The sequence below is a fragment of the Myotis lucifugus genome, unplaced genomic scaffold (genome assembly GCF_000147115.1).
Source record: "Myotis lucifugus unplaced genomic scaffold, Myoluc2.0 scaffold_9, whole genome shotgun sequence".
NCBI classification, from domain to species: Eukaryota; Metazoa; Chordata; class Mammalia; order Chiroptera; family Vespertilionidae; genus Myotis; species Myotis lucifugus.
The window spans coordinates 5,816,081-5,843,414 of record NW_005871057.1 but is presented as its reverse complement, the minus strand read 5'-3'; the positions used below and the strand labels follow the sequence as shown (position 1 = coordinate 5,843,414).

Sequence of the window (27,334 nt, the reverse complement as noted above, 5' to 3'; positions counted from 1 at the left end):
AGCAGCGCTAAGGATGTCTGACTGCAGTTTAGGCTGCTCCCCGCTGGCAAGTGGACATCCCCCAAGGCTGCCGGGCTGCCAGAGGGATGTCTGATTGCCATTTTAGGCCCAATCCCCCAGGGAGCGGGCCTAAGCCAGCAGGTGGTCATCCCCCTGAGGGGTCTCAGACTGCGAGAGGGCACAGGCCGGGCTGAGGGACCCCCCTCCCCCCCGAGTGCACAAATTTTTGTGCACCGGGCCTCTAGTATATATATCATGCTATTAGCATATATACATATATCAACATGGAATTACTTTACAACATTACTGGGACACCATTTATATTTCTTTTATGGGCTATGTGTCACAGTGCAAGCAAACTACCAACCCAAGTCAGAGGTTTTCCTCTCAAGACCTTAAACAGGCTTAGTCAGAAAGGTCTTCAGAAGCAGACAATTTCAAGAAGCAGTCACTTTGCCCCAAAACTCTGAACCAAGGAGATTACAGTAGATATACAACCCTTGCCTAAGATTGATAAAATAAGATAGAGAAGAATTTCTTTAAAAAGCACTTTTCGTAATTATTGTTCTAATATTCTTTGGTGATTTAACCCAGCTATCATGAGATTATTGTTTCCTGGAAGCATAGTTTAATTTAACCATACTCAGTTCATGGTATATTCAAAAAAAACCTCGTGACAGCCTGTGCATTTCCAATAGCATTAAATGCAAAAATGATTGAGTATATGGAAACTACTCTTTTGATACAGTAAATATCTCCATGCTGCCAATTCTTTGTAACTCCTGTTATTGTACACAGGCATCTGTGATTGCTCTGGTCCTCAATGTAGTAATGCAGTATAGTAATATAGGTTTAAGAAAACTATTATCTCAGCGAGCTAGCTCTATCACTGAACCTCTGATATACAATGACACTCAAATGATGATTCTATGCCAGAGTAGACCAAATTCCTTATGGTCAACCTCCTCTGGGATAGAGGCATAACCACAGGAAGGGACTAACTGACCTCTCAGGCACATCACCTACAAAGCAGAGGCAGCCAGATGCCATAATCCTAAATTGATGAAATCACACAAAAAGCAGAGGTGCTTAGATGGTATAATCATAAAATGAGCACTAAAGGACACTTTAACCAGTCCGTCCTAAGCCCAACGTCCGAACAGCAGAACGACCGTCCAGACAACATTCCGGACAACCTTCCAGATGACCTTCTGGATGAAGTCAGGGCTGGGAAGGCTGAGGCAGCTGGAGCTGAGAAGACCTACTCTTGCACGAATTTCATGCAGAGGGCCTCTAGTATATAATATTAATATAACAGAAATAGGGAAACTAGTAGAAGGAGATGACTTGGGTTGAAAAATGTTGTTTCTTGGATTCACACCTAAGTAGCCCTCAAATGATCTGTTCACATCAGTGAAGAAAGTAAAGTGGATCTGCAATATCATCCACCCACTCCTGCCATCCTTAGGAGAAAGTCTTCCAAAAATTCTGCTTGAGTTGATTACCATGGCAGTAGATTTTGATGTAGATTAAAATCTGAATTCATTTAAAACATTAGCATAGTATTTATATGACTTGCATTTTATGCTTGCATAATAAGAAGAGTGGTCCAGATTTCTTTTGTTCTAATCAATATACAATTTGGTGTAGTATCAATGTCTCATCTTCGATTGTAAACATTCACAAAAGCTGTTTCCTTTAGTAAAAAGTGACAAACTGCAGCTAAAATTGTTTATTAAATTCTTACCTCCATTTCCAAGCAACTTTATTTTTGGAATACTTTAATTAAAAAGTTAATAAAAAATCAGAGATGGGGGCTTACAACATGCCCATTCTAACCCTTTAACATTTTTTTGAGATGTAATCTGCAATATGAATTATCAGAATTTATAACTCTGGAAAATTATATATTCTTTGCAGGGTATATACTCTATCATCAACTCTAAAGCCTTATCCACATTCTTTGATTTGATAGAAATGTTTCCACATTAGTGGCCTAATAAGTGAGCCGTCCCGTAAGTCAGGACAACAACTCTTTGGTGTTCCTAGAGGTTTTACCAATTGTGGAATATGTACTGTTCTAGAAATCAGAAGCCACTGATCCAGTGGGAAAGGAGAGAATTGTTCTTTGCTCTTAATTAAACTAGTTTGCGAGCTTGTTTGTTTATTGTCTTCATTTTTATTGTTGACTCTATTATAGATGGTCCCCATCCCAGCTTTGCCTGCCTCCACCCTACTTCCCTCCAGCCATCACCACATTGTTGTCTGTGTCTATGGGTTATGCAAATATGTTTTTTTGGCTGATCTCTTCACCTTCTTTCATCCAGTTTGCAGTATTCTGCTGTCCAAATAATTACTGAAATTGAGAAACATTAATAATTTATGTAGAGTGTAATAGGAAAAAATATGCTTGGATTATTAACTTACACATTCACAATTTGACTAAGGATGGAATCTATGTTTAGAGTAATGATTACAAAATTATTATTGTTTTGTCATTTTGAAAGAAGTTATTAAAGAATTTGAAAACTAGCTTAAAGGTCCTATCTTGGGACACAGTGCAGCTGACATTTTTGAATTTGGCTTCTGATACTGTGAAAATGGGACAAAATGCTTCCAGATTAGACATTGAAATAGTAGTAATACACTTTTAGGCCTTCCTGTGCTCACGAATATTTACTTCATACAGATTTCATGAAAACAGAATTGTAAATGTAATTTAGAAATGGGAACATATGAAATTAAATACTGCTTAATTATTTATTTAAGGTCACACAACCATTTGGTTTCTTTGCTAGAAACAGAAACTCAATTTCCTAACATTCACCCCAAGCTGCTATATGAATAACTCTAGAAATTCCATCTGTAAAATTTCAATCAAGACAGATGTATTTAAGCTCTTTGAAAACTTTGCTTGCTCTGTAATTCCAGATTTCAGACTGCTTATTATATCATAATTTACACTTTTTTGACAGTACATGCTGGCACTGCACTTGGCACTATTTTGGAGTAACCATGACATACATACATTCAAATAAATAATGTTCCAGTCTCAACTGACTCATCTGGGTCAACCAATATGGTCTTCCTAAAATACAAATGAGCCCTAGCTGGTTTGGCTCAGTAGTTAGAGCGTTGGCCTGTGGACTGAAAGGTCCTGGGTTCGATTGGGTTCGATTCTAGTCAGGGGCACATGCCTGGGTTGCAGGCTAGACCCCCAGTGGGGGGTGTGCAGGAGGCAGCCAATCGATGATTCTCTCTCATCATTGATGATTCTATCTTTACCCTCTCCCTTCCTCTCTGAAATCAATAATATATATATATATATATATATATATATATATATAGAGAGAGAGAGAGAGAGAGAGAGAGAGCTAAAAAATCATTTGTATTTAAAAAAATATATATATATATATTTAAATACAAATGATTTTTTAGCTAGCAGTATTAGGAACAGTAAGCGTTTCTAGTTTTCTTTTTTTAATGACACTCATATCTCTAGATATTCATATAACATTCTACGTTTGAGATTTGGAGTCAGCAGAAAAGAAAGAAGGAATGGGAAAAGCATTTAAAATCATATTAAATGTTTGCATGGAAATTACTCACATTTCTACTACTTATAAGCTGTGTGACTTTGCAAAATGACTTTCTGTCTCTGTGGTACCTATCAGTAAAATAAGCATAATAGATTCCACAATGAGCAAAACAAACTGATGAACAAAATATATTCAGAGACATAGAAGCATGGAACAGACTGTTGAATCTCAGAGGGAAGGTGGAGGTGGGTGGGCAGGGATCAACCAAAGAACTTGTACGCATATACTAGTATGCATAACCCATGGACACAGACAATAGGGTAGTGAAGTCCTGGGATGGGAGGTGGGGGCAGGCTAGAAGGGATCAATGGGGGAAAAAAAAGGAGACATAAGTAATCTTTCAACAATAAAGATTTTTTTAAAAATAAAATGAGCATAGTAATATAGGTTTACAACTTATTTTCTAAAACCTTTGGGTCCAAGGCTATTTCAAATTCAGAATGTTTTGAATTTTAAATAGGTAATTTAGTGCAAAAATTATATCTATACTAATAAAAGGGTGATATGCAAATTATACCGGGAGACCTTATGGACATTCTTCCGGACAAAGCTATGGTGGTGAGGCCGAGGCAGAGGCAGTTAGGGGCGATCAGTCCAGAAGGGGAGGGCAGTTGGGGGTGATCAGGCTGGCAAGGGGGGCAGTTGGGGGCCATGAGGCTGGCAGGGGAGGGCAGTTGGGGGCCATGAGAACGGCAGGGGGGCCAGTTGGGGGTGAGCAGGCTGGCAGGAGGTGCAGTTGGGGACGATCAGGCTGGCGAGGGGGGGCAATTGGGGGCAAGCAGGCTGGCAGGCAGAGTGGTTAGGGGCTATCAGGCAGGCAGGCAGGCAGGCAGAGGCAGTTAGGGGCTATTGAGCAGGCAGGCAGGTGAGTGATTAGGAGCCAGCGGTCCCGGATTGCGAGAGGGATGTCCCCCGAGGGGTCCCAGCTTGATGATGGTGTAGGCCGGGCTGAGGGACACCCCCCCCCCCCACCCCATGCATGAATTTCATGCACCGGACCACTAGTATTTATATAACAGTCACAGCAGAGTCTCAAGAAGCATATTAAAATATTAAAATTGCTGCAGCAAAATTAATTATTCAAACTAAAGGGTAATTTAATAATATAAATACCTTCATCTCAATTCTGATCAGATTTCTGCTTGTGTGAGAAAAACACACACGAAGTTTTCAAAAACATTTGCTTTCAAATTGTAGGCAAAAGGTCGTAAGCCTGAAATAATATATACATCATAGGGTAATTTAAGTAGATAAATAAGTTTTTTCATACAAAACACTTAGAATGGTAACTGGCACATAGTAAGTACTCATATGTGTTACCTATTATTATTTTACTATTATGTATCTCATTTTTTCCTTCAGTTGTTACACATTTAATCATTTTGTTTGCTTATTTAATATGGCCAGTTAACCAAAGTTTCACAGTAAATTAATCTTGAATCAATTTAGTTGAGTCTTTGACAAAATTCGTGCTGTAAGAAAAAAATTAAAACTAAAAAATAATAAAGGCATAAAACAGCATATGTGTTTTTAATAGGAAGCACTTGCAATTGCCTGCCTGGAATTATTTGCTTGTAATATTTTAGATATTAATAACTTTATGTTCTGTATCAGTAATATTTAATAATATTTTTACACTGCCAAAGTAACATTATACAGGATCATATTTGTCACTGACTATAATACTGTCACAGGCTCATTTTACTGATAGGAATACTGGAGCAGAGATGGTAAGTCATTTTGCACAGTCACACAGCTTATAAGTAGTAGAAATGTGAGTAATTTCCATGCAAACATTTAATATGGTTTTATTTTATTTATTTATTTTTTAAATATATTTTATTGATTTTTTACAGAGAGGAAGGGAGAGAGATAGAGAGTTAGAAACATCGATGAGAGAGAAGCATCAATCAGCTGCCTCCTGCACACTCCCCACTGGGGATGTGCCCGCAACCCAGGTACATGCCCCTGACCGGAATCGAACCTGGGACCTTTCAGTCCGCAGGCCGACGCTCTATCCACTGAGCCAAACCGGTTTTGGCTTAATATGGTTTTAAATGTTTTTCCCATTTCTTCTTCCTTTTCCACTGGCTACAAAATAACAAATATGGAATGTTAGATGGGTACGTGGAGATATGAGTGTCATTTTAAACAGGGAATTATTAATTTCAATTAATAATGACAATTATAAATGTTAAGGAACTAGAAAAAATTTCTCAAATGACAAGAGTGTTAGATGTCTTACAAATAAAACCTATCAATATTTAAATTACCCATTCTTCTTTATTTTTCCCTGAAAACTTTTAACACTTATTACTTAAAAATATATGATTTTAATCGTATGATATGAATTAAATTTTATCATCATTCAAATTTAATTGCACAGGCTTCTTTAAATAGGCTAATCTTAATACCACTTGAAAAGTAAAAATACAATTTCACTTAAAGTCCATTTTCAAATGTAGATTTTAAAATGTATTTTTATATCCATATAAGCTAAGCGCGCAGATATGTTGGACTTTTGGAACTACTTTGCTAAAAGTTAAATACATTTTTTTCCTCTTGTAATTACCAGATATTTCCACCTGAAGTAGAAATGTTATTTTGAGGTCAATTACTAGCAAACCATTAATTTGAGGTCATTAAAGAGACACATGTTAGAGAAACCAGTAGATATTAATATGATGCTGAACATATGTCAGAAATTAATTACTACTTTTATTATTATTATAATGTGACACTGTGCTAAGTTTTATTAGTATTATTTAATCCCCAATGAACTCTATGATTATACTCAACCCTATGAATGGTTGAATAATAATATGATGATGATTATAATGAATATAGTAATATTAATATTGTCCAATACTGTACTAGACCTTTACATACATTACTTCATTTAATCTCCTAACAATCCTTTGATAAATACTATTACTGCTGCCATTCACACTTGAGAAAATTATCATTCTTTGTAATATAATTCCTTACCTATATTTGGTAAATGAATTGATTTGCAAGACAGGATTCATACATTTCATACATAGAATAGTATTAACACAAATTAAACTTCTCAAAATTTGTTTTTTATAAAATTTTTTAAAGTTAGTACCCCAGTTGATTCAAACACCTTATTTCCCAAATAGAAACGATATTCTTTACTTATTTGATGAAACTTTTTGTAAGCCAGTAAATCATTTTATAATTATGAAAATGAGCAAAAAAGATACTTGAAAGTTATAAAACTAACATATAATATGTTTCCAAAGAAATGCTAACTAAAGAATTGTTAAACGTCTTTTTTCTTATTTTCTAGTATCAAATGAATACACAAAATAGTTCTCTCAGCTACCTGGTGGCCAATACATTTCTATACAGTATTAATTCTGCTAAAGGATAGGCTGAGTAACAGTACATTTAAAAGTGTATGTGTATATGAGAATTATATTTTCCCTAGATACTAGTATTAGAGTCAGATGAAAATGCAGATTTTTTTTTTTTTACTGCAAAAATTTTATTATTTTCATTTGGTCCAATGCATGAGAGAGGGTTCCAGGTTGGTTAAAAGGATGGCTAGTGGTTTTGGGGAGAAGCTCAGGCAAAAGCCAACATCAGGGGAATGCAGAGGTGCCCCTCAAAGGCCTCTGGGCCACAGAGGCTCCTAGTCATGCCTGAGGGTGATCCTTTTGAAGAGATACTCGCCCAGCCTGGCCTGGGGGCCAGCCACCCTGTGGAAGTTAGTCAGGTGTTGCCCATCTTCTTGATGAGTTTCACCTCCTCATCCAGGAAGTGGTTCTCCCGGAAGTCACAGAGCCTGAGGGTCTGCGCAGGTAGAACCCAGGGCAGGTGGATCCTGGTTCAGGTTCCTCTCCAAGGCCATGGTGGCTTCCATGGCATCCTGAGTTTTATCCCACTCATCTTGGCAAGGCTTCAGCACATCCTGGAAGAGAATGCGGCCACGGTGCTGCCTTTGTATCTTTAAGAGATGCCCAGTGCTCTCTCACCTCTTCACCGCCAACTCCAGGAAGAAGTGGCCCACGTCCTGCACTGCCACATCGTCTTGGTTGAAATAGAAGCCCAGAGAGAGGTAAGTGTAGGAGGCCGGCAGATTCAGGTTGGCCAGGCGATTGATGGCAGCCTCCACCTTGGTGGAATAGTTCTGACAAATCTGGGGGCTCATGGATGTTCAACAATAAGGAATTGAGGTCAAAAAACGATGTTGGCTGGTCTCAGAGGCTGAGGATGGATGGCTAAGGTGGTTCCGAAGGTGGTGACTGGAAAAGGGGTTGGAGGGTGGTTAGAAGCTGGAAGAAGGGGCATCCCGGGTCTGTTTCATCCAAACACCGTTGAAGTAAAAGAGATCTGGGGACAGAGCACTACCGTAAATGTAGAATTTTAGGAAAGAAAAGTTATGTAGAATTATGAACTATCAATGCACTGGTATTCATCTTCCCAGTATAGTGTTTTATATTCCACTTACTATATTGCAAGCATCATTAGTCTGATAAGCCAATGTTTTAATAATTTATAATTGAATAATATTTTATTATAATGTTGAGCCATAATGTTTTAATTAACAGAAAATTACTGACTTTTAGATTATAACTATCCTAAAAGAAAAAACACACAATATAATAAAACTTGTGTATACAAATCTTTAAACATTTTCAATTAAATTTTCTTTACAAATTTCTGTTTTATTGTAAATATCTATACAGAAATTCACATCACATTTTATGTTAAAGTAAATATTTGGGAAGCTTTATCCCAGTGGTTCTCAACCTTGGCTGCACATTAGAATCACCTGGGAATCTTTTTAAAATCCTGATTTCTGGGCCTCATCCTCCGGAAATTCTGTTTCTTTGTTATGGGATGGGGCCACAATATCAGTAACAAAGAAACAGAATTTCCGGAGGATGAGGCCCAAAAATCAAGATTTTAAAAAGATTCCCAGGTGATTCTAATGTGCAGCCAATGTTGAGAACCACTGCTTTAGCCTATTAGCTATCACCATAAATGTATATCAGGTGGATGTAGCAACGTATTTCTTTTTGGCTTAGAAAAACCTCTCAAATATCACACAATCAGTTTCCATAGAAAGAAAATGTAGAAAAATAGTATTGTATATTTTCTAGTTCGGAGAGTGAAAAAATATGATTATTTTTCTAACCAAATCATACATAGGTTTATTGAAAGGTGAAAGTTTCTATTATAGTATCATAAGACTATAATAATTCCCACTATTTTTAAAGGAAAAGATATTTTATTTTCCTAGTTAATTTGAAATGGTAGTTCATGCAAATGAGAGATAGAAAAAATATCATTTCATGGAATTGGCTTTAGGTTCCAAAAAACATGAAGCACAATAATTACCACATTGCTTTTCAATAATATCCTGAGATATTGTAGTCTATTTAGAGAACCTTTCAGTTCTCTAGAATGGTTCCATTTTTTTCTAGATCTTCTAGAAAAGGAATACGTTTTCAGAAAATAATTTTTTAAAGCAATTAACATGAGGTCTTGAAATGACATTTTGGAATTTTAACTGCCCTGTGCCTTCAAAAAAAGAAACAAAAAAAAAAATGGAAACCCAAATTGAAGAACTAAAAATGTATTTGATGGACAGAGGTTATAGGGAGACTGGTGACCTGGACTATTCATATTTCTTGTCTGATTTTTTCTTTCTCATATGCACAGTAGGGACTATTAACAATGTGTTGATTAATTTTAGAATAACAGAAAAGTGCAGCTATTGTCCTATCTTTTAATTAATTCTTTTCTAGGAATACATCTTATTTGATCTTTCTTTCTAATAGATATGTCCTCTTTGAACCAAAGGCTGTCTGGCCTGAACAATGCCTTATGGAGTTTAGAAAAGAAAGGAAATGTGATATTTCCATCTAGCCTCGTTTTGTTTCATGAATGCTCTATTCTATAATGTTTTATTAAGGCTCAAAATTCCAAGATCTGTTTTTTTCTAGCAATTAAAAGATGTTTAACGTGGTGAGATATATTGAATATCCTGAAAGAGTTGTCTGTTTTATCCTGTAGTACAGATTCTCCTTCAAAGAATATGTCTTCCATTTTTGGGTTAAAGTAAATGAGCTAGAGAGATGCTATTCAATGAAGAAAAATTGGATAAATAAATTGAGGAATGGGGAATCATATGCATAATTTATTTAGATATTACTTTTTCTCATAGAGGTCTCATAAAAGGTGATTATTATATTTTTTCTTAAAAATAAATTATTATAAAAAGATATCTTAAAATGACAAACAGAATCCATGATTTTGGCCTACATTTAATTTGCAAGTAACACAACAATCAACCCTTTATATTAACACATTACTACAATACAGATAGGAAACCAATGGGTATGCTTTACCCTCACATTTTATAGTTAATCTAAACTTTTATATTATTATGTTAATTATATTATATTATATTATATTATATTATATTAATTTAATATGAAATATATAGGCAATACACAATAGGTGGGGGGAATCATAGATATGTTTCATTCTATACTTCATAGTCAGTAAATGGTACCTTAGTTGACATAGGGAGAACTTTAGATATGTTGGCCTTATCCATTTTATGCCATGTAACATTTCCTTAGTAATACTGATAAAAATAAAGAACTATGTCTATATGTCCCCTGAATTGTGTTAAAGTTTGTAATTCCCAGGTCATAATATAGCTTGAGCTTTAATAAAATGCAAGATGAAACAAGAACATATACTTTGCCTTTTTTCTAAAGTCACAGCATGAGACAGCTTAAACTCTGCAGCTGGATATTTATAGCTGCTTTTCTCTAAATTCTTTATAGTGCTGTAATTGGATGTGCTACATATTAAAATTCACATCTTTTGTGCTGATGTTGTATTAATATATTTTCTCAAGTTGAGCATTCAATTGCAATAACAAATAATATGGAAATATAAAGAGCTCTGTTATCCCAATTTATTTTATTTTTTGCTATCAGTTAAAGGAGAATGAACTTCTCTTTATGAAATAGTCCTCCATGACCTACTAATTCCATATTTCTCCAGTGTCCTCTCTTACTACTCTTGTATATGAAATCTACATTACACTAAAATTCTTATGATTCAATAAGAATTTAATATGATGACACACTGGATGGGGCAATGTTGTAGAAAGAGTAGATATTTTAGATGGATATTTAGAAGGACTGGTATTTAAATAATTGAAAGTAGTATGTAATAGAAAAAAAAATGGAATGATTCCCAAATTTGTATTTTGTTTGACATAGTGAAATAAAGTTCTAGGGGAGTGGAAGTAAAAACTTGGAAATATTATAGTATCCAGGATCCTACATGATCCCTTGTGGTTTTTACACCTTACCTGCACCTGTGTAAATAGTTTCTTTATGATCCCCTTCTCCAGTTTGCTTCATCTGTTTCTTGCCAGGACCTTGACTGGTGCAATAATTGGTACCAAAAAGAGGCCCAGGAAGCAGAACTTCAAATTTAGGAAATGAATTGCTCACATATTTAAGGTGTCCTGGGGAGAAATGGGTCATGGGTAATCAATGATGTGTCATTCTGATGACTCAAATGATCACTGACAGTGGCATGGGATAAAGTACATGGACAGGTTATGGCATTGGGATATCAAGTGGTTGTAAAAATGACAAAAACACAGATTATAAAATTTTTGCTATGACAAAAACACAGATGATAAGATTTGTGGTGTTATCTGGCTCCATCTAATGGCCCTAGAGCAGCGGTTCTCAACCTGTGGGTCGCGACCCCTTTGGGGGTTGAACGACCCTTTCACAGGGGTCGCTTAAGACCATCGGCAAACACATATATAATTACATATTGTTTTGTGATTAAATCACTATGCTTTAATTATGTTCAATTTGTAACAATGAAATTGGGGGTCACCACAACATGAGGAACTGTATTAAAGGGTCACGGCATTAGGAAGGTTGAGAACCACTGCCCTAGAGAGTGTAAATGTAGAAAATGGGCAATTGGAAACTAAAAATATCTGGCATGGATGATCAGGAAGATTAAAGAGAAGTCTTAAAGAAGTCCCTCATTTCCTGTGGCCAGAAGGAAGATATGGGTGACATCCATGTCCAAGGACCAGTTGTGAAGGTTCCAGAGTTCTAACTCAACTAATTTATCAAACCCTGTAGGTCTCTTACAATGATAGGAAAGTATTGATGGGAAGGGGTAGAGTTTTATATCATGAGAAAAGAACATTTGAGAAGCATGGATGAAACTGAGAATGTTGATGATCTTCCCATGTCCACCACCAATTACCTAAATATAAGACTAGAAAAAGAAGAACAAACCTTTTCTGTATAAAATAATTTCAATGACTACACTGCCTCACAAACTGATTCTCTCTGTTACCCCCTAATTATTGCTTGGTTAGAGGTAGATGGTTAATAAAGGAAAAAAATTCTTCATAAATCCACCAGAAAGCAGATTTCTAGAAATAATACTAACAGTACACCAAAAGAAATGACCACAATTGAATATGCCTCATTACTAGTAGGTTATTTTATTCTATGCAAGTAATTTCTTTTATTTTGGATCTAATTTCTTTAAATCTTCTGCTTCTGGATAAGATCATTCCTGGAAGTCATAATTCAGTCCTCTGGACTGTCTAAAATTGTCTGCACAATGTCTGCTTAAACTCCAAAACCTGTAACCATGGGTATCTCTATATACAAAAGCCTAAGTGACTGGCCGACCATCCAACCAGTTAGCTATGATGCTCACTGACCACCAGGGGGCAGACGTTCAATACAGGAGCTGCTGAGCTGTGGTGATTTGGCAGCTGCGGTTCTTGGGTGACGTACCCGGAACCAGAGAGGAGGGAGCCCAATTATGGGGTGTGTCACATGAGAACCGCCCTCTGGCAATCCGGGATCCCTCAGGGGATGTTGGAGAGCCGGTTTTGGCCCAATCCCTGCAGGCCAGGCCAAGCAACCCCACCAGTGCATGAATCCATGCACCAGGCCTCTAGTATTTCTAAAAAGATTACCTGGTATAGTCCTTTCAATGAATCTCTGAGACTGGCTCTTTTTATTTTTTTTATTTTTTGCATGTAGTGTATAGTAGTAAAGCCTTCAAGAAAACATAAGAGAGCCCTAGCCGGTTTGGCTCAGTGAATAGAATGTTGGCCTGTGGACTGAGGGCTTGCAGGTTTGATTCTGGTCAAGGGCACATGCCCAGGTTGCAGGCTTGATCCCCAGTAGGGGGCATGCAGAAGGCAGCCGATCAATGATTCTCTCTCATCTCTCTCCCTTCCTCTCTGTAAAAAATCAATAAAATATATTTAAAAAAAAAAAAAGAAAAAAAAACATAAAAAGAAAGAAGAAATTACAAGTTGATGATAAAAATGAAAACAGTCAATTTATTAGAACAACCAAAAATATTAGACTGAGGAAAGATCACCAGTAGTCAGCCCATAAAGTTAGGTTCCCATTTACTGATGCTGCAAACAGTATAAGAATAGACACAAAGGTGAATGGAAAGTGTAGACTTCAGAAATAAACCAGAAAATGATCAATATTTTTTTGTATAGGCGACAAGATAATTCAATGGTGAAAGCATTATCTTTTAAATAAATAGTGCTGGACCAATAGAATTACATATTTTTAGAGTATGAGGTGGAGGTGTATCTTTATTTTCTTCCAGAAACGTGACTAATTATATCAGTATGCATTGTTGTCAAACTCCTTATTCCACACTTGAGTAAATTGTCACGTTTGTCATTTATTAAATTCCTAATACAATCTTTTGGATGTCCTACTCTCTACATTGATCTTTTTGTCTTATGTTTACCTCAAAACTGTTTTGATTAACGTGCTGTGATTTTATGTTAATATTTTTTCAATATTCACTTCTTATAACATAGAAATATAATTTTAAATTCCAAATGAAGATAAACATGCTTATTTTATTAAATTATTATTAGGGTGAATCAATTATGTAAGATTAAAGCATTTCTAAGTGTTTCTGTTTTCTATATTAAATTATAATACAAATACAGTTATATGAATCTTTTAAAAGTTAAACTACTCTTTAAAGCCAGCAGAGGGGGTACAAGGCAGTGTTTTACTAGTGAGGAATTAAAAATCATTTTAAAATGTACTTTCACCCATTTATGGAATAAAGTTAAGAATTCAAAAAATTTAGTCCTTCACACTACGGTGTCGGGTGAATTTCCCGCCAAAATATAAGATGGCGCGGGCAATTATTTAGGTTTCCCGCGCAAAATCAGAGTTAGTTTAATATCTTTTGAAGTATGGGTTCGATTGAAATGAAATTTTCGTTCGCATACACAGGTAGGTATCTTTGTGAACGGCAAACAAACAAATATTTGGTAATACGCAGTTACAATCGGCCCGAGCAGAGGGGGTACAAGGCACTGTTTTACTAGTGAGGAATTAAAAATCATTTTAAAATGTACTTTTACCCATTTATCGACTTAACTCGTTTCCCGCAACCCAAGTGTTCAAATATATTTATTGATCAATAAATAAATATAATAAAAATCGCCTAGATATTTCTAGGTCCTCCATAAGTCACATAATTTAAAGAACCTAAATTTCTTTTTTAATGAGGAAATTTTTTGGCATAAATTTGTGTATAGAATGCAGATAACAAAATTGAAAGAATGTGTAGAGTATAGTAAATGTAATTCTGACTTATTTTTGAAAATCAAATTTGGGAAAAATTCAGAAAAAATAACTAGAATACTTAATGTTTTTTATTTTGTCACATCTTTTTGATTACATGAATACAGTTTTCTGATTCTAGTATGCACATATAAACAGATGAAAATTTTGAATGAATAAGAGTTTTAAATGTTTTTTTGAAGTACCTATTTTTTTTAAGTGTAAGAAATTATAAAAAACTAAAAGGTGGCTGACAATTTAGTAGAAACTTATAAATGGGCTAATTTATATTGGACACTTTAAAAAAGCTGTGTTATTCCAGTGCAAGTTTTTCTCTGTAGCCTGCCGCTGTTTGATATTTGCAAATATCAGAATGATGGAGCCTGCTATGAGGTAGAAAATGCTTCACTGAACCTCTCAGAAGCAGTAATTCAATCAAACAAAGGTTACAAAAGCCCTGTGGGCCACTTGTTATGTGATAGCAGAGGGTAGACCTGATTTTGTTGTATCAAATATTTTTTTAAGCCAGGAAGCTTGTGTTAAATTTAATGCTCTATCAAGGTAATTCAGTTACTCTGAGTTTGATATATCCATTTCATTTTTGTTCCACATTTTGTTCTGTTTGTTGTCAGTATATATTATCTACTGGATACACACACAGAGACACACACACGCGCACACACATATACACACATTTTTATATGTATTTTACACAAGACAATAAATTCTAAATAAAATTAAATATTATAAAGTACAATGTATAAGAATAATTCTAAGTTTTATTTTAAAACTAGTATTTCTCAAATATAAGCACTTTGTAGTACAGCCAGAATTAAATTTTGGAATAAATATCCAGAGTAATATATTTTAACCATCATTGCTGAATTTTCCATGCTTTCATTGTCAAAATATTTTGCCTAAGATAAGGTTTTGAGCTTTGAATTTTGCAAGAAATGTAAATTTAATTATTTTTGAGTTTCTATTCATCTTTCATGAAAAGTTGTAAGTATTCTTATAAAATATACCCAATTGAAAATAGATTTATAAATCAGCAAAAAAATTCTTGGTTATCCTTCTTTTCCTGGAGATAAGAAATAATTGATCATTACCTGAAAGTGAATTTTATAGAACAAGATAGATATTTCACTACATGAACTTAAAAATATTCATGCATGTTAAAATAAACACAATCAAATGAAAAAGGCAAGCTCCAAAAGGGGAAAACATTTGTATTATATATTAAAGGTTTCAGATTGCAGAATATACATTCTCAATTTAATATATTTTTAAAAGCATACATTTCAAAGTATAGACATTTCTTAAAAGAAAAAAATACAAATGATTACTAGATACATGAAAAAATACATTTGCACCAGAAAATGAAAATTTGAACAATGAAGGTTTTTTTCTTTGTTTTGTTTTTGCCTTTCAACTTGGCAATTAAAAACAATAATATACAGTGTAAAAATTTAGGGAATTCATTACTGATATGTATTTCTAGTAGTGGCTAATAAGATGCAACCTTTCAGGTAGATATTTATCAGTAGGTTTAAAAATGTCCATCCATTTTGACTTGGTAATTCTATCTCAAGAAATTTATCCTAAAGACGTATTCAGAAATTGGCACTTTACATTGACTTTTCCCTTTTGCTTGGAAGGCCTTTTTTGGGTTAAATACATAGGTCACTCCCTTATTACATCCATCTTCAATCAAGTGTCAACTACTCAATAAGGCCTTTCCTAACTGACTTATTTAAATTGCAAATCCCACCATTTCAACCTGAAATCCCTTATATTGCCCCCTTTTTTTTTTACTCCTTAGCACATGACACCTTTCAAAATACTCCATTACTTATGTGTTCATCATGTATATTGTTCATTGAAAGCTCAATATGGACTGAAATCTTTGTCTTGTTTCCTGATCTCTTGTTCCTTCAGTTAAATGGAAGAATATCTGGCACATAGTAGGTGTGTCATTTTTGTTGAATGAATGAGTGAATGTCAAGGATGTTTATTCTAGCATTATTTATGAAGACAAAATTTAAAAATGGGAACATTCTTTTGTCTGGGGATTGTTAAATAAATCAGAGTCTTTTTACATGGGTATTAATTACTCAGGGTGGTTAAAACAAATTACCCCCAAGTGAGTAGTTTAAAACAGCAGAAATTATTTATTTTCTCATAGTTCTGGAGGCCAGGAGTCTGAAACCAAGGTGTTGGCAAAATTGGTTCCTTCTGGAGACGCCGAGGCAGAATCCATTTCATGCTTCCTAACTGTGGTGACCCCTGGCAACCCTTGGTGCATCACTATTTCTCCATCTTCACATTACCTCTCTGTGTCTCCTTTCCATCTATTCTCACATAAACATACTTGTCATTGGACTGAGGGCCCATCTTGATCCAGGATAATCTCATCTCAAAATCCCTCGTTTAGTCTGCAAAGAACCTTTTCCCCAAATAGGGTCTCATTCACAGGCTCAAAAACATATCTTTGGGGAGAGGGGTTACCATTCAATACACTGTAATAGGCTACATTGTAACAGTGCTATTAAGAATTTTAGTTTGGTTATTGTTTGAAGTCTTGAGAAATTTTCATGATGTAATGTCCAATTAAGAAAGGATAATGCAACACACAGAGTAAATAACTTAATTTTACTTAAATTTGTGAATTCAAAGTGTTCAAAGGGAAGGGAAATATAACAAATTTTTAAAAATGTTAATGCTGGGATTCTGGTTGGTAGGAATACAGGTGCTTTTTCTTTTCATAATTTCCAGAGTTTTAAAAAATTTCTACGAAGAAAATATATTTTAATTTTTATATTTACAATCATCGTATTATGAGAAAAATGAATACAGATTAAATAGAAAGAGTCTTTATAAATGACTTATTGGAAAGTAAGAAAAATTTAAGTTTCAGAATGACACAGTGATTAATCATCTCTTTTAGATCTACACCATTAGGTTTACCCTCATGAAATTGTTGGGTCAATATGCTCAAGAGAATGTGAAATCATTTGTCCCTAGAGATTTTCTAGAAAAGATAAGAGAATCATTCCATTGGAAAGTTTAGAAATCCACCTTTCTGAGAACAACAGAGTGGAACTAATGTACCCTTAAGCTCCCGTGTAGTCTTATGAGTCTGTCAGTTTTAGCATATTGAACATTTTGATTTATCGAAGGCAAATTAAATAGAAAGTTCTCATCATCTTTTCTTGACTCTGTTTTGCTAGCTTTTAAAATTTGACACTCTTATGCTCACTTTTGAGGATCCTGCCATTTTTTCTTATCATCAAGTAATTAATTAAACAGGTATTCATCGAGTGCTCCTCCTGTGCCAAGCACTGTAACCAGTGAGTTAGATTTGGGAGAATATCAGCCCTGAGTTTAGGAGCAGATGTTTTTCACAGGGGTCTTGTGCTTGGGCTTTCTGAAGAACCAATACCCCTTGGGTGCGGTATATCAGCTTCATTGCACACACCTGGCCACTTCCTCAGAGCAAGGCTCTACACCAGGGACCAGACTGTGGCAGGTTTGGATGGGAGCCTGGGAGGGAATTGTTGTGAAATTAACTGTCATTGAAATTCTGGGGTCTTGTCCTCGTTTACTCACATCTTGATGGACTGGTGTTGGTTAGGGTTTGGGACCTCAGGAATTTCCCAGGTGAAACCTGAAACTGGCCCCCATAGGGAGTGCTAGGAGAGAAAGAGGCAGGCAACTCCGTATTGGTAGGTGGCAGGTTTAATAAGCAAGGAACTCACGTAGCAGCCTTTTCTTGGGTGGGCACAAGATGAGGTGATCTCCACACCCACCTGCCAGAAATTAAAAAGTTTACATAGAAGCCTTAACTGGGTTCAGAAACAAATACCATCCAGATCGTCTCAACAACACCCTGTTCTCTACAGGCTATATTCTTGAATGTGGTTTTTACGGTGGAAACTGTGTGCAGAAGGTACATTTTAATGACAGGGGAGGGGCAAGGAGCCTTGAATGCCTGGGTCCAGCTGGAGAGTCCACTGGTGGTTGCATCCTTTTGATGATCTCCTCCAGCACTCGAGGGCCTATGTGGAAAAAACGATGTAGAAGCTTATTCCCCAAGGTAATTAATTGGGCCATAGCCATTAGAAAATTCTGGGAGGAAAGTAAAGATAGAGAGTTAAAATGAATGATTAGCGAATTATTCCCCTTTTAATATTTTAATTCTCATGGTTAAATCCTATTTTATGCAGTTTATAGTGTTTTGACCAGTGGTATTTAAGAGATTGTCCTAAGACATAAAGTACAATAAAGTCAAAATAACTTTTAAAAAGATACTTTTGAATTTATTAATAAACATGAATTCATTGAAGCAAGGAAGAACTTGATTTGCAAAACTTACCTATATCATCGAAGGCATAGATGAAAGCAATTTTGTAAATTTGCTTAATTGTTCTGTCCTGCTGTGGACATTAGCCAGTACTAGGCCTTTTAGCACCAACATGAACTCTTCCATTTGAATCTAATTCAAAAGAAGATGCCTCTAGGAATTTAACAATCCTTTCCGTTACCTTGAAAATCTACCTATGTCGCTCTAGGGGGAATCTATTGGGTTGCCTCTCAATAAGTCCATTTCTCCAAAAGCCTTTAACACATCAATAATCCAGAGAAGCTACTTGTATCAAATGACATTTAAGCTGGGAAAAAAGAGCCACTTCCTCTTCCCATCCCTGTGGGTGACCACTGGGGCCCCCGGAAGTCACACCTCAGCCTCCCAGTGTCAGTCAGCCATGCCTGGGGAAAACAAGGACGTTTCTGCGAATGTTCTCTTTTGTGCTCATTCTGTGTGTTTTTCACTCACCTCAGATAAGGTTTGTAAATGATAACAGGGAAAGCTACATTTTAAGTTAGATAGACTGAGTTGTTGGCGTGCAGTCTCTGATAGCTTCTGGAAGCGAGACAGGCATTTACCAGAGGAAGCAAGACTGAGACTAAGCCTCTTACTTCCAGGCTCATGTGTTTTCTAAGGGTTAGGGTGCTTTACTAGGTTAATTTTAAAAGAAGCATGATTGCTTCTACCCAGGGATTAAAAACAGTGAACTGTATTTGTTTTTATAATATTTATCACATGTCTGACTCATCAAAGAATTTCAATAACATTTTCTTCAGTGGACCTAGGTTCAATTCCCAGCAGTGTCAACTAGACGTGGGCCAGCCATTTAAGGTCCCTGAGGTTCATTTTCTCTATTTTGTAAAATGGATAGAAAAACGTTGCTAGTGCTCCCTTTTGAGGAAAAAAAAACAGGCTAAAGTTAAGAAATATATTTTTAAGCTGTGGCCTTGTGTGAAAAAACAGTTATTACTGTGTATACATGCTAAATGTGTTTATAGGTAACTGTATATTTTAATGTTGAGGTTATGAGGAGAGGTTAAAAGAGGTTGTTGGAATACCCAATTTGAGTCCCAATAGGGATATTGGTGCTTTATATGTCTGTCATTTTACCAGAGTTAAATTTCTTCATAGCACTTATATCCTATATTTTTGTTTGTTTTAAAATATTTTTCTAACAAACTAATAGCATTTACTAAAATTACCCAGCTGAACCCCAGGCACTTAAAACAACATTGGCACCCAGTAGACACTCAGATAATTTAAAAAATAAATTAATGCCACTACATGGCAGAGAACCAGTCACCACTGGGTCTCTGTCTGTCACTATCTGTGCTGGTCAGTATTTTTGACCCTACTTGAGATTAGAGATATGAATGATAAGAAAATCACAATTTTTATATCCTATTCAAATAGATAAGAAAATTATTTTAAAATACTGTGTATGGGCAAGTGTTTTGCTACTGAAAATTAGAGGATTATGCAGGAAGATATAATTATTAAATCAAAAATTTATGGTAGGCAATATGTTTTACCTCAGATCATTATGCTTAACCTTTGTGTAATTAATATCATATTCTTATTTGTTACACTTTCTAGGAAATAGATTTTAGTATTCTTTTGATATTAAAAAGCATTATTGGCTCACCTACTGAAAGAAACAGTTTTAAATGGGATATTATAAATATATAACAAAATCTTATCATTACTCAGTATATCCAAATATTGTTTCATGTTTATTCAAGCATACACTGAAGTAGTTGGCATATTTTTGGCGAGTCTTGGCAAATTACTTTATCTTTTCAGAAATGTTTAAACCAAACTGACAGTTTGGTCTGTCTGACAGCCTCTATTCACAATTGTCTAATTTTTTCACAACATGAACCAAATTATTTTCTTGCACATAAAGTTAATTAAAAAATGGTTTTCTACCATAATGATTACTTTGCAACTTGAGAATGTGGGGAAGCATTGTAGTTGTGCTCAAGGACATGAATAATTGATATGAAATGTTCCTGGGAGAATCATTTTAAGGACTTTAGAAACTTTTTGTTTTATATTCTACTTTCTCTGGTAGACATAATTTACATTTCTTTCTGAATTTGAACATTTTTGTTTGTTTGATTTGAACACTTTTAAATGCTTTCTGTCTTCTATTTCTCTCAATACCATTATATATTCTAATATTTTGTTCTCTGGTTGATGTAAATTCTGTTTTAATATTTTAAATATTACATAGGGTTGCTTGATCATTTTGGCACTTTCTCAGTTTTTTAAAAAACCTGTTATAGTGTGTTTGTTTGTTTCTGTAATAACAGAACACTTTAAAATTGACAATTTATTTTCATTGGTATTCACTTATATGAATAGAATTCAATTTTTTAACATTGAGAAAGATATCCAAATTATCTAATACCATCATATTCCTTTCTTTAATATTGTAATAGTAATTCCAAATTCAAAATAATTTTATGTATAGAATGTTTTGTGTAGGGGATATAAAATAAGGCCCAGTAATGTGAGGAACTATTTCAGTACTATATTGCATTAGACTCTATATGTATTTTACTTAATAGAGAAATAGTAAAGAAATATTTAGTATCATTGCCTTAATTAAAATTCTATTGATTGCAAACAACATAAACCAACTGGAATGAATTTACAAAAACTAGGAAATGTAATCATAGACATTGAGTTATCTAATGAAACACAAGGGCAACTAGGGCTCCCAAATGACTGGAGTCAAGATTAAGAAAACCATCAGGACACCTAGTTATAATCTGTCACTTTTCTCTGTTTTGTTTTGAGTATCTGTGTCACTTTTTCTTTCTTTGTAGACTGGCTTCTTCTGCTTCTCTATGATTATGATGGAAAAACGGTTACTCAAGTACCAAGTTTATATCAACATTGCTTCATCTACCCTAACAGGCTGTCTATGACCTTCAATTGCAAGTTCTTGATAAAGCGTTCTTTATAAATTTGGCTTTGAAAAAAATTGTGGTAATTATTAATGCTGTTCACCAACTATTTCTTTCCACCTTGGAAGCATGTGATAGGCTTGCACTTCCTAGCTCCATTGTAGTTGGGGGAGACCATGTGACTTATTCTGGTCAATGATGTGTGAGCAGTTGTGACGTGTGTCATTAAAATAGCAGTAAGAGGCTCTCTAGAGTGTGCTGTTCATCTGCTTTGATGATGAGCAATGTTACATTTAATGGCTACTCATCAGCTTGAGTTCCTAAAGAAGATATGCCTCGGCATCCCTCAATGGAACAAGAAATAAACCTTTATTGTTTTAAATTACTGAGATGTTATGGTTGTTTGTTATCTCAGCACATAGCCAAGCCTGTCTTGACTAATACATAAATATACCTGGAATTGTATTCTGTTTGCAATATTTTCATGTGAATTTGATCTGTCATTTAAAACTCCTCTCCAGGCCACTGCTTTATTCCTGTTTGCCCTACACTCGCACCATTTTCCTGTCCTTGGCTCGGTACCCATTTTCTTCTATCATTCTGTGTTGCTGTTTAAAAAATTCTCAGAAAACACATAGGACATTAAAGTGTTGGAATAATCATTGGCCTAGGAGTTAGAAGATATGCATGCATTTTTTTACTTATTATTCAGCTATGAACTATAGCATTTTATAATTTTGAAACTCAGTATATATACAGGTGTGGGCTACAAGGGATCAATGGGGGAAAAGGAGGGGCATCTGTAATACTTTCAACAATAAAGATTTTTTAAAAAGTAAATGAACATATTATACTCTCTTATGCCTCAATTATAGTGTATAAGGAATAAAGCACTATTGTATACTAGTACATATTTAGGTTATTGCTATCTATCCATCCATCGGTCATCTATATATATAAAAGCCAAGTGACCGGAACACTGACGACTGGAATGACCAGAACAATTGGTTGCTTTGATGTGCACTGCGGCCCCAATTACCACCCCCCCATCAGGAGTAGGGCCAGCTGGCCAACTGCCCACAGCCCCTCTCCCCAGCCGGCCCTGCCCCGATCAGCGCCAGCAGGCCAACCTCCCGTGGCCCTCCCCCCTGGCTGGCCCGGCCCCAATTGGCCCCAATCAGGGGTGGGCTGGCCAGACCCCACCCGTGCACGAATTCGTGCATCAGGCCTCTAGTTTTTATATAAATTTCTTAGGTGTGTTTTCCTAAGGCATAGCTGGGCATAGTTTTACTTGCTAAGTTTAATGAATATACAAGTGTATAAATTCTTAAACAATGATAACGACATGTGACAAATTAATAGTGATCGCTTTTCAATATTTTAATTGCTTTTAAAGTTTTGTTTTTTCTGGATTTCTTATATTATGTTTCAACATAGTGATTAAAGGAAATAATAATTCTAGTCCCAACTTCAGGGCACTATGGATAATGTCCAGGTAGTGATTTAACTATGTTGCCCATTGGATGCCAATACTAGCACTAAGTTATACCCATGTAGCTCTGTTTCTGGTTAGACAGGAGGATTTATTAGCCATGTGTACTGGTGGGAGATTTGGGAGACAGACACAATCTTTCTGTCCCCTTCAAATATTGTTCTGTGAGAAACAAGGTCATGGAGATGGGAGATGCTTCTCAGGCTCCATTCTCGAGCTTCTGGTGTTGAGAGGCACAGATGTAGCCGTAGTAATGGTGGCTTCTTATTTTCAGCATCCTGACACCCTCTGCAGTCACAGTATATGCTCTTGAAATCTGTTTTCCAGTAGAGGACTCTGAGGTGGTAATTCCGTAGTAGCTCACTTCTGTCCTGGTCTTTATTTCTGGAGGCCCATTTCAGAGCTTGCTCCTGTACCTTCTCAATGATTCTGTAAGAACCTAACCTGTATTTAATTTATTCTTACATAAAATATCTAGCGCAGTGGTTATTAAACTTTAGTGTGCCTCAGAATGACCTGGTAAACTTGTCACAGATAACATGGCTCCACTCCCAGAATTTCTAATTTATTAGATATGGAGGTAGGATCCAAGAATATTCACATATAATAAATTCCCAGATTGCTGATCCAGAGACCATACTCTGAGAACCATTGATCTAGAGCAGTGGTCGGCAAACTGCGGCTCGGCAAACTACAACTTGCGAGCCACATGCGGCTCTTTGGCCCCTTGAGTGTGGCTCTTCCACAAAATACTGGCTCTTCCACAAAATACCGACTTCTGCGCATGGGCCACGAAGTTTCAATCTCACTGTATGTGGTATTTTTTTTTTATTAATTTTTTACAGAGAGGGATAGAGAGTTAGAAACATCGATGAGAGAGAAACATCGATGAGCTGCCTCTTGCACACCTCCTACTGGTGATGTGCCTGCAACCAAGGTACATGCTCTTGACCGGTATCGAACCTGGGACCTTTCAGTCCACAGGCCGACACTCCATCCATTGAGCCAAACTGGTCAGGGCACTGCACGTGGTATTTTGTGGAAAAGCCACACTCAAGGGGCCAAAGAGCCGAATGTGGCTCGCGAGCCGCAGTTTGCCAACCACGGATCTAGAGTGCTTTGTTTCCTACTCAGCAACTGTAATGAAGCAGGCCTTGTCCCAAAATATATGAAATAATCCAGGACAGTCACAATTGTTTCTCAAAATTTCATTATTTGGATTCATAATGAAGTAATGATTCCCACATGGAGAATATTAATTGGATTTACAATAAAATCTTTAATAAGAGGTGTTAGTACAGATTTAATAATTAGTAAAATATGTGAGAATGGCTTACATTGATTATATATATTTTATTCTTTGGAATAAAGCCTGTTTGAGTGATGTCATCTATATATATAAAAGGCTAAATGGCCAGCTGACCAGTAGTTATGATGCACAATGACCACCAGGGGACAGACACTTTGACCAGTAACTATGACACACACTGATCACCAGGGGGCAGACACTCAACACAGGAGCTGCCGAGCAATAGCAACTCTGCAGAGTGCCCTCTCACACTCCGGGATCCCTCAGGGATGTCTGACTGCCAGTTTCAGCTAGATCTCCGCAGGCCAGGCTGAGGGACCCCACCTGCCCGAGGGACCCTGCTCACTCCACAGATGCCCTTCGAGCCCCGGCACCACCCCAGGTGCGGCCAGCCGGGTAGGAACCACGGGAGGTCTAATTAATTTCCTTTCAATGTGCACAAATCTGTGCATCAGGCCTCTAGTATAGTATAACATTATCATACAGCAACATATATCTCATATACCTTCCCGCCCTCATACCCCATCTGAATATCAGCTCAGGATAGAGAAGTAATACTTTTATCACTATAGAGCTTTTCTGTACATTCCGTTTTGAAAATAGAGGCTTAAACTAAACTACCATTTAAATTTAATGATTATATTTTCATACTGCTTATATAGAGAATCTTATTTTAATTTTAGCTTAGTCATCTATTTTACTTCGTTTAGCTCAATATTTTTTACATAAAAGATTTTGAGGCCCAAAGATATAAGCACGTGGAAAAAAAGTTGAAGCTAGCATCTAAATCTTTTAATACTTGTTCTTTTTTTTTTTTTTTTCCATTACTACTATCAACTTTCTCTCTCTGGAGTGTGGGCCTCATGTTATGTGTGCATTCAAATCAGCAATGGAAAATTTTGCCATACTTGAAACAAAAGTTAAAAAATACATTACTGTGAAATACATTGCCAAACCCATGCTGATGTTTAATACTTAAATAACAACCAGAGATCACTGGTTGCTACCAATTTTTAATTTTTTTGTTTAAAGTATAATTTTATTCTATTTTAAGTTCTTTAATTCTTAGAAATAAATAATATATTTGGATGTCATCCAATATCTCCCTATGAATTAAACTCCCTTATGCTATAATCATGGTATTTAATCAAAAATTAGCTTCCTGCCAGAGTGGCTTGTTAAGGATTTGCTAATTTCAACTTTCTTCTCTGAAACTTAATGAACACAGCGGGCAACAGCTCCTTTCCCCAGTTCTCAGATACCAAAATATATTTTGGATTTTTATTATTTTCTCCAGATTTATTACTTTTCAAAATCACCTTTTAAAACAATAACTAAAGCAATTAAAAAAGAGAAACAACTCACCATTAATTGAGTATTCTTGAGGCTATGCTATTTTTAATCAATTTAGGATAATTTCAATCTCTTCTAATTTGATTTATATCCAATTAAAATATATAACAAGTGGGGATTTTCGAATTCAGTCTAGCCTCCTGGGCAACTCATTTCTTCTCTGTTGTCAGCTCTGGTCCATGGAAAGCATCCTTCCAAGGCTACTTCCTGATTTACCAGAAACCTAGTAAAATTCTCTCCTGGAGTTGTGATATAGTTTAAAACTTAGGTTGCAAATTGGACACCTAATCTTATAATTTAGTGCAGTTTGAAGAGATGAAACAAGTCTCTACAAAATCATTTTTTATTTAGTATTGATTAGGTGATTGATAACTGTCAAAACTGGGAATAGAGGGTTTACTGTAACAGTCTCTCAGTCTCTCTACATTTGTATATGATGAAATTTTCTGAAATAAAACGTTTAAAAAAGAGAGGCAGTGGAAGCTCTGCTGGCACATTACAGGTCCAGGAAAAACGCTAACGGGTTGCTTTTGAATGAGAAGGAAACCTTTTATTTTTAATGGTGGCATTATGGAAAATTCCAAGAAAAGAACTGAGGGTCAGATTGTCCTTGCCTTATGGTACCTGGTCAGATTTAGCATATATCTGTTTATTTACGAAGGATGAACCCAATGTAACTCCTAAAAAGACAGAACGTTTTTATAAGGAGCTTTTGAATAAGCATGGAATTAAATCCATTTCTCAGGTGATCCCTCTCCAAACTTTAAAAAGGAGTATAAAACCCATCAGGCCAAGTTCTGCCTGGTGGGCAGCTTTGATTTCTTCCTTACTGACTGATACAAGTATCAGGTGGCTCTTACCCTCGCACCACGGGAGACATTTCTGTAAGAGAAAGGAAGTTCCAGCACCTGTAAACCTTCAAGCCAAAAATCTCTCCAGAGATATCAACAAATCGATAGGCAGAACTGTCTTAAACTTCTCTAAACGTGGTTCTTGCAGCACTTCAGCCCTATATGCATCGGTCACACTGGAATGCAGGCTCAGCACATCATCGAGAACATGTTGCTGTCTGGAGAAGGCTTTCACAGAATTTGCCCAAGCGAACTCTTGTACATGAAAACCCAGAAATCGGTTACCCTTCCCATCTTTTCTTCATTTGTCAGCAGTCAGGATGAAGTCAAAAGAATGTGCACTCCTGGTGAGAAGAAAAAAGAAGCAAAGAAAATACAGACACAAAAAGAACATAATGAAAAATAAAAGGAGAAGAAAAGAGAAGAATTATGAAACAGGCTAGAAAGGCTGCATCAAGCCTAACTACAGAGAAGGCTGCTCCTAAAATTAGTGTTTCTCCAGAAAAGAATCCTGGACCCCAGAAGAAAGAGACCCCTGCAAGCCTGAAAAGAAAGAGACCCACAGAATAAGAGCCCCAGATAAAGTACAAGACAAATCCGGAGACGAAATTCCATTACTGGTCCCAATAGAAAAAAACTTCCAGCAAAGAAAACGTGGGGGTACAAAACATGCCACAGAAAGAAGTCTCCAAAAGAGAGTCCTGTCCCAACACATCTCATGGGAAGAAGAGAAAGACCTTCGGAGCAGAGGCCACGAACTAAGGGAAGAAGGGTAGAGGCCCAGG

General features: G+C 36.0%; 1 protein-coding gene and 1 pseudogene across 1 annotated transcript in view; both read left to right on the top strand.

The window, feature by feature from the left end:
* CCDC59 (coiled-coil domain containing 59) overlaps positions 1 to 21,929 on the top strand; it is a 42,009-nt gene extending 20,080 nt beyond the window's left edge. The window contains exon 4 of the mRNA XM_014451468.2: positions 21,464 to 21,929. Coding sequence (XP_014306954.1) covers positions 21,464 to 21,565 — 102 coding nt within the window. The 3' untranslated portion in view covers positions 21,566 to 21,929. The remainder of the gene's footprint in view (positions 1 to 21,463) is intronic.
* Positions 21,930 to 23,031: 1,102 nt separating this feature from the next.
* LOC102435277 lies at positions 23,032 to 27,332 on the top strand (annotated as a pseudogene).
* Positions 27,333 to 27,334: the final 2 nt, after the last annotated feature.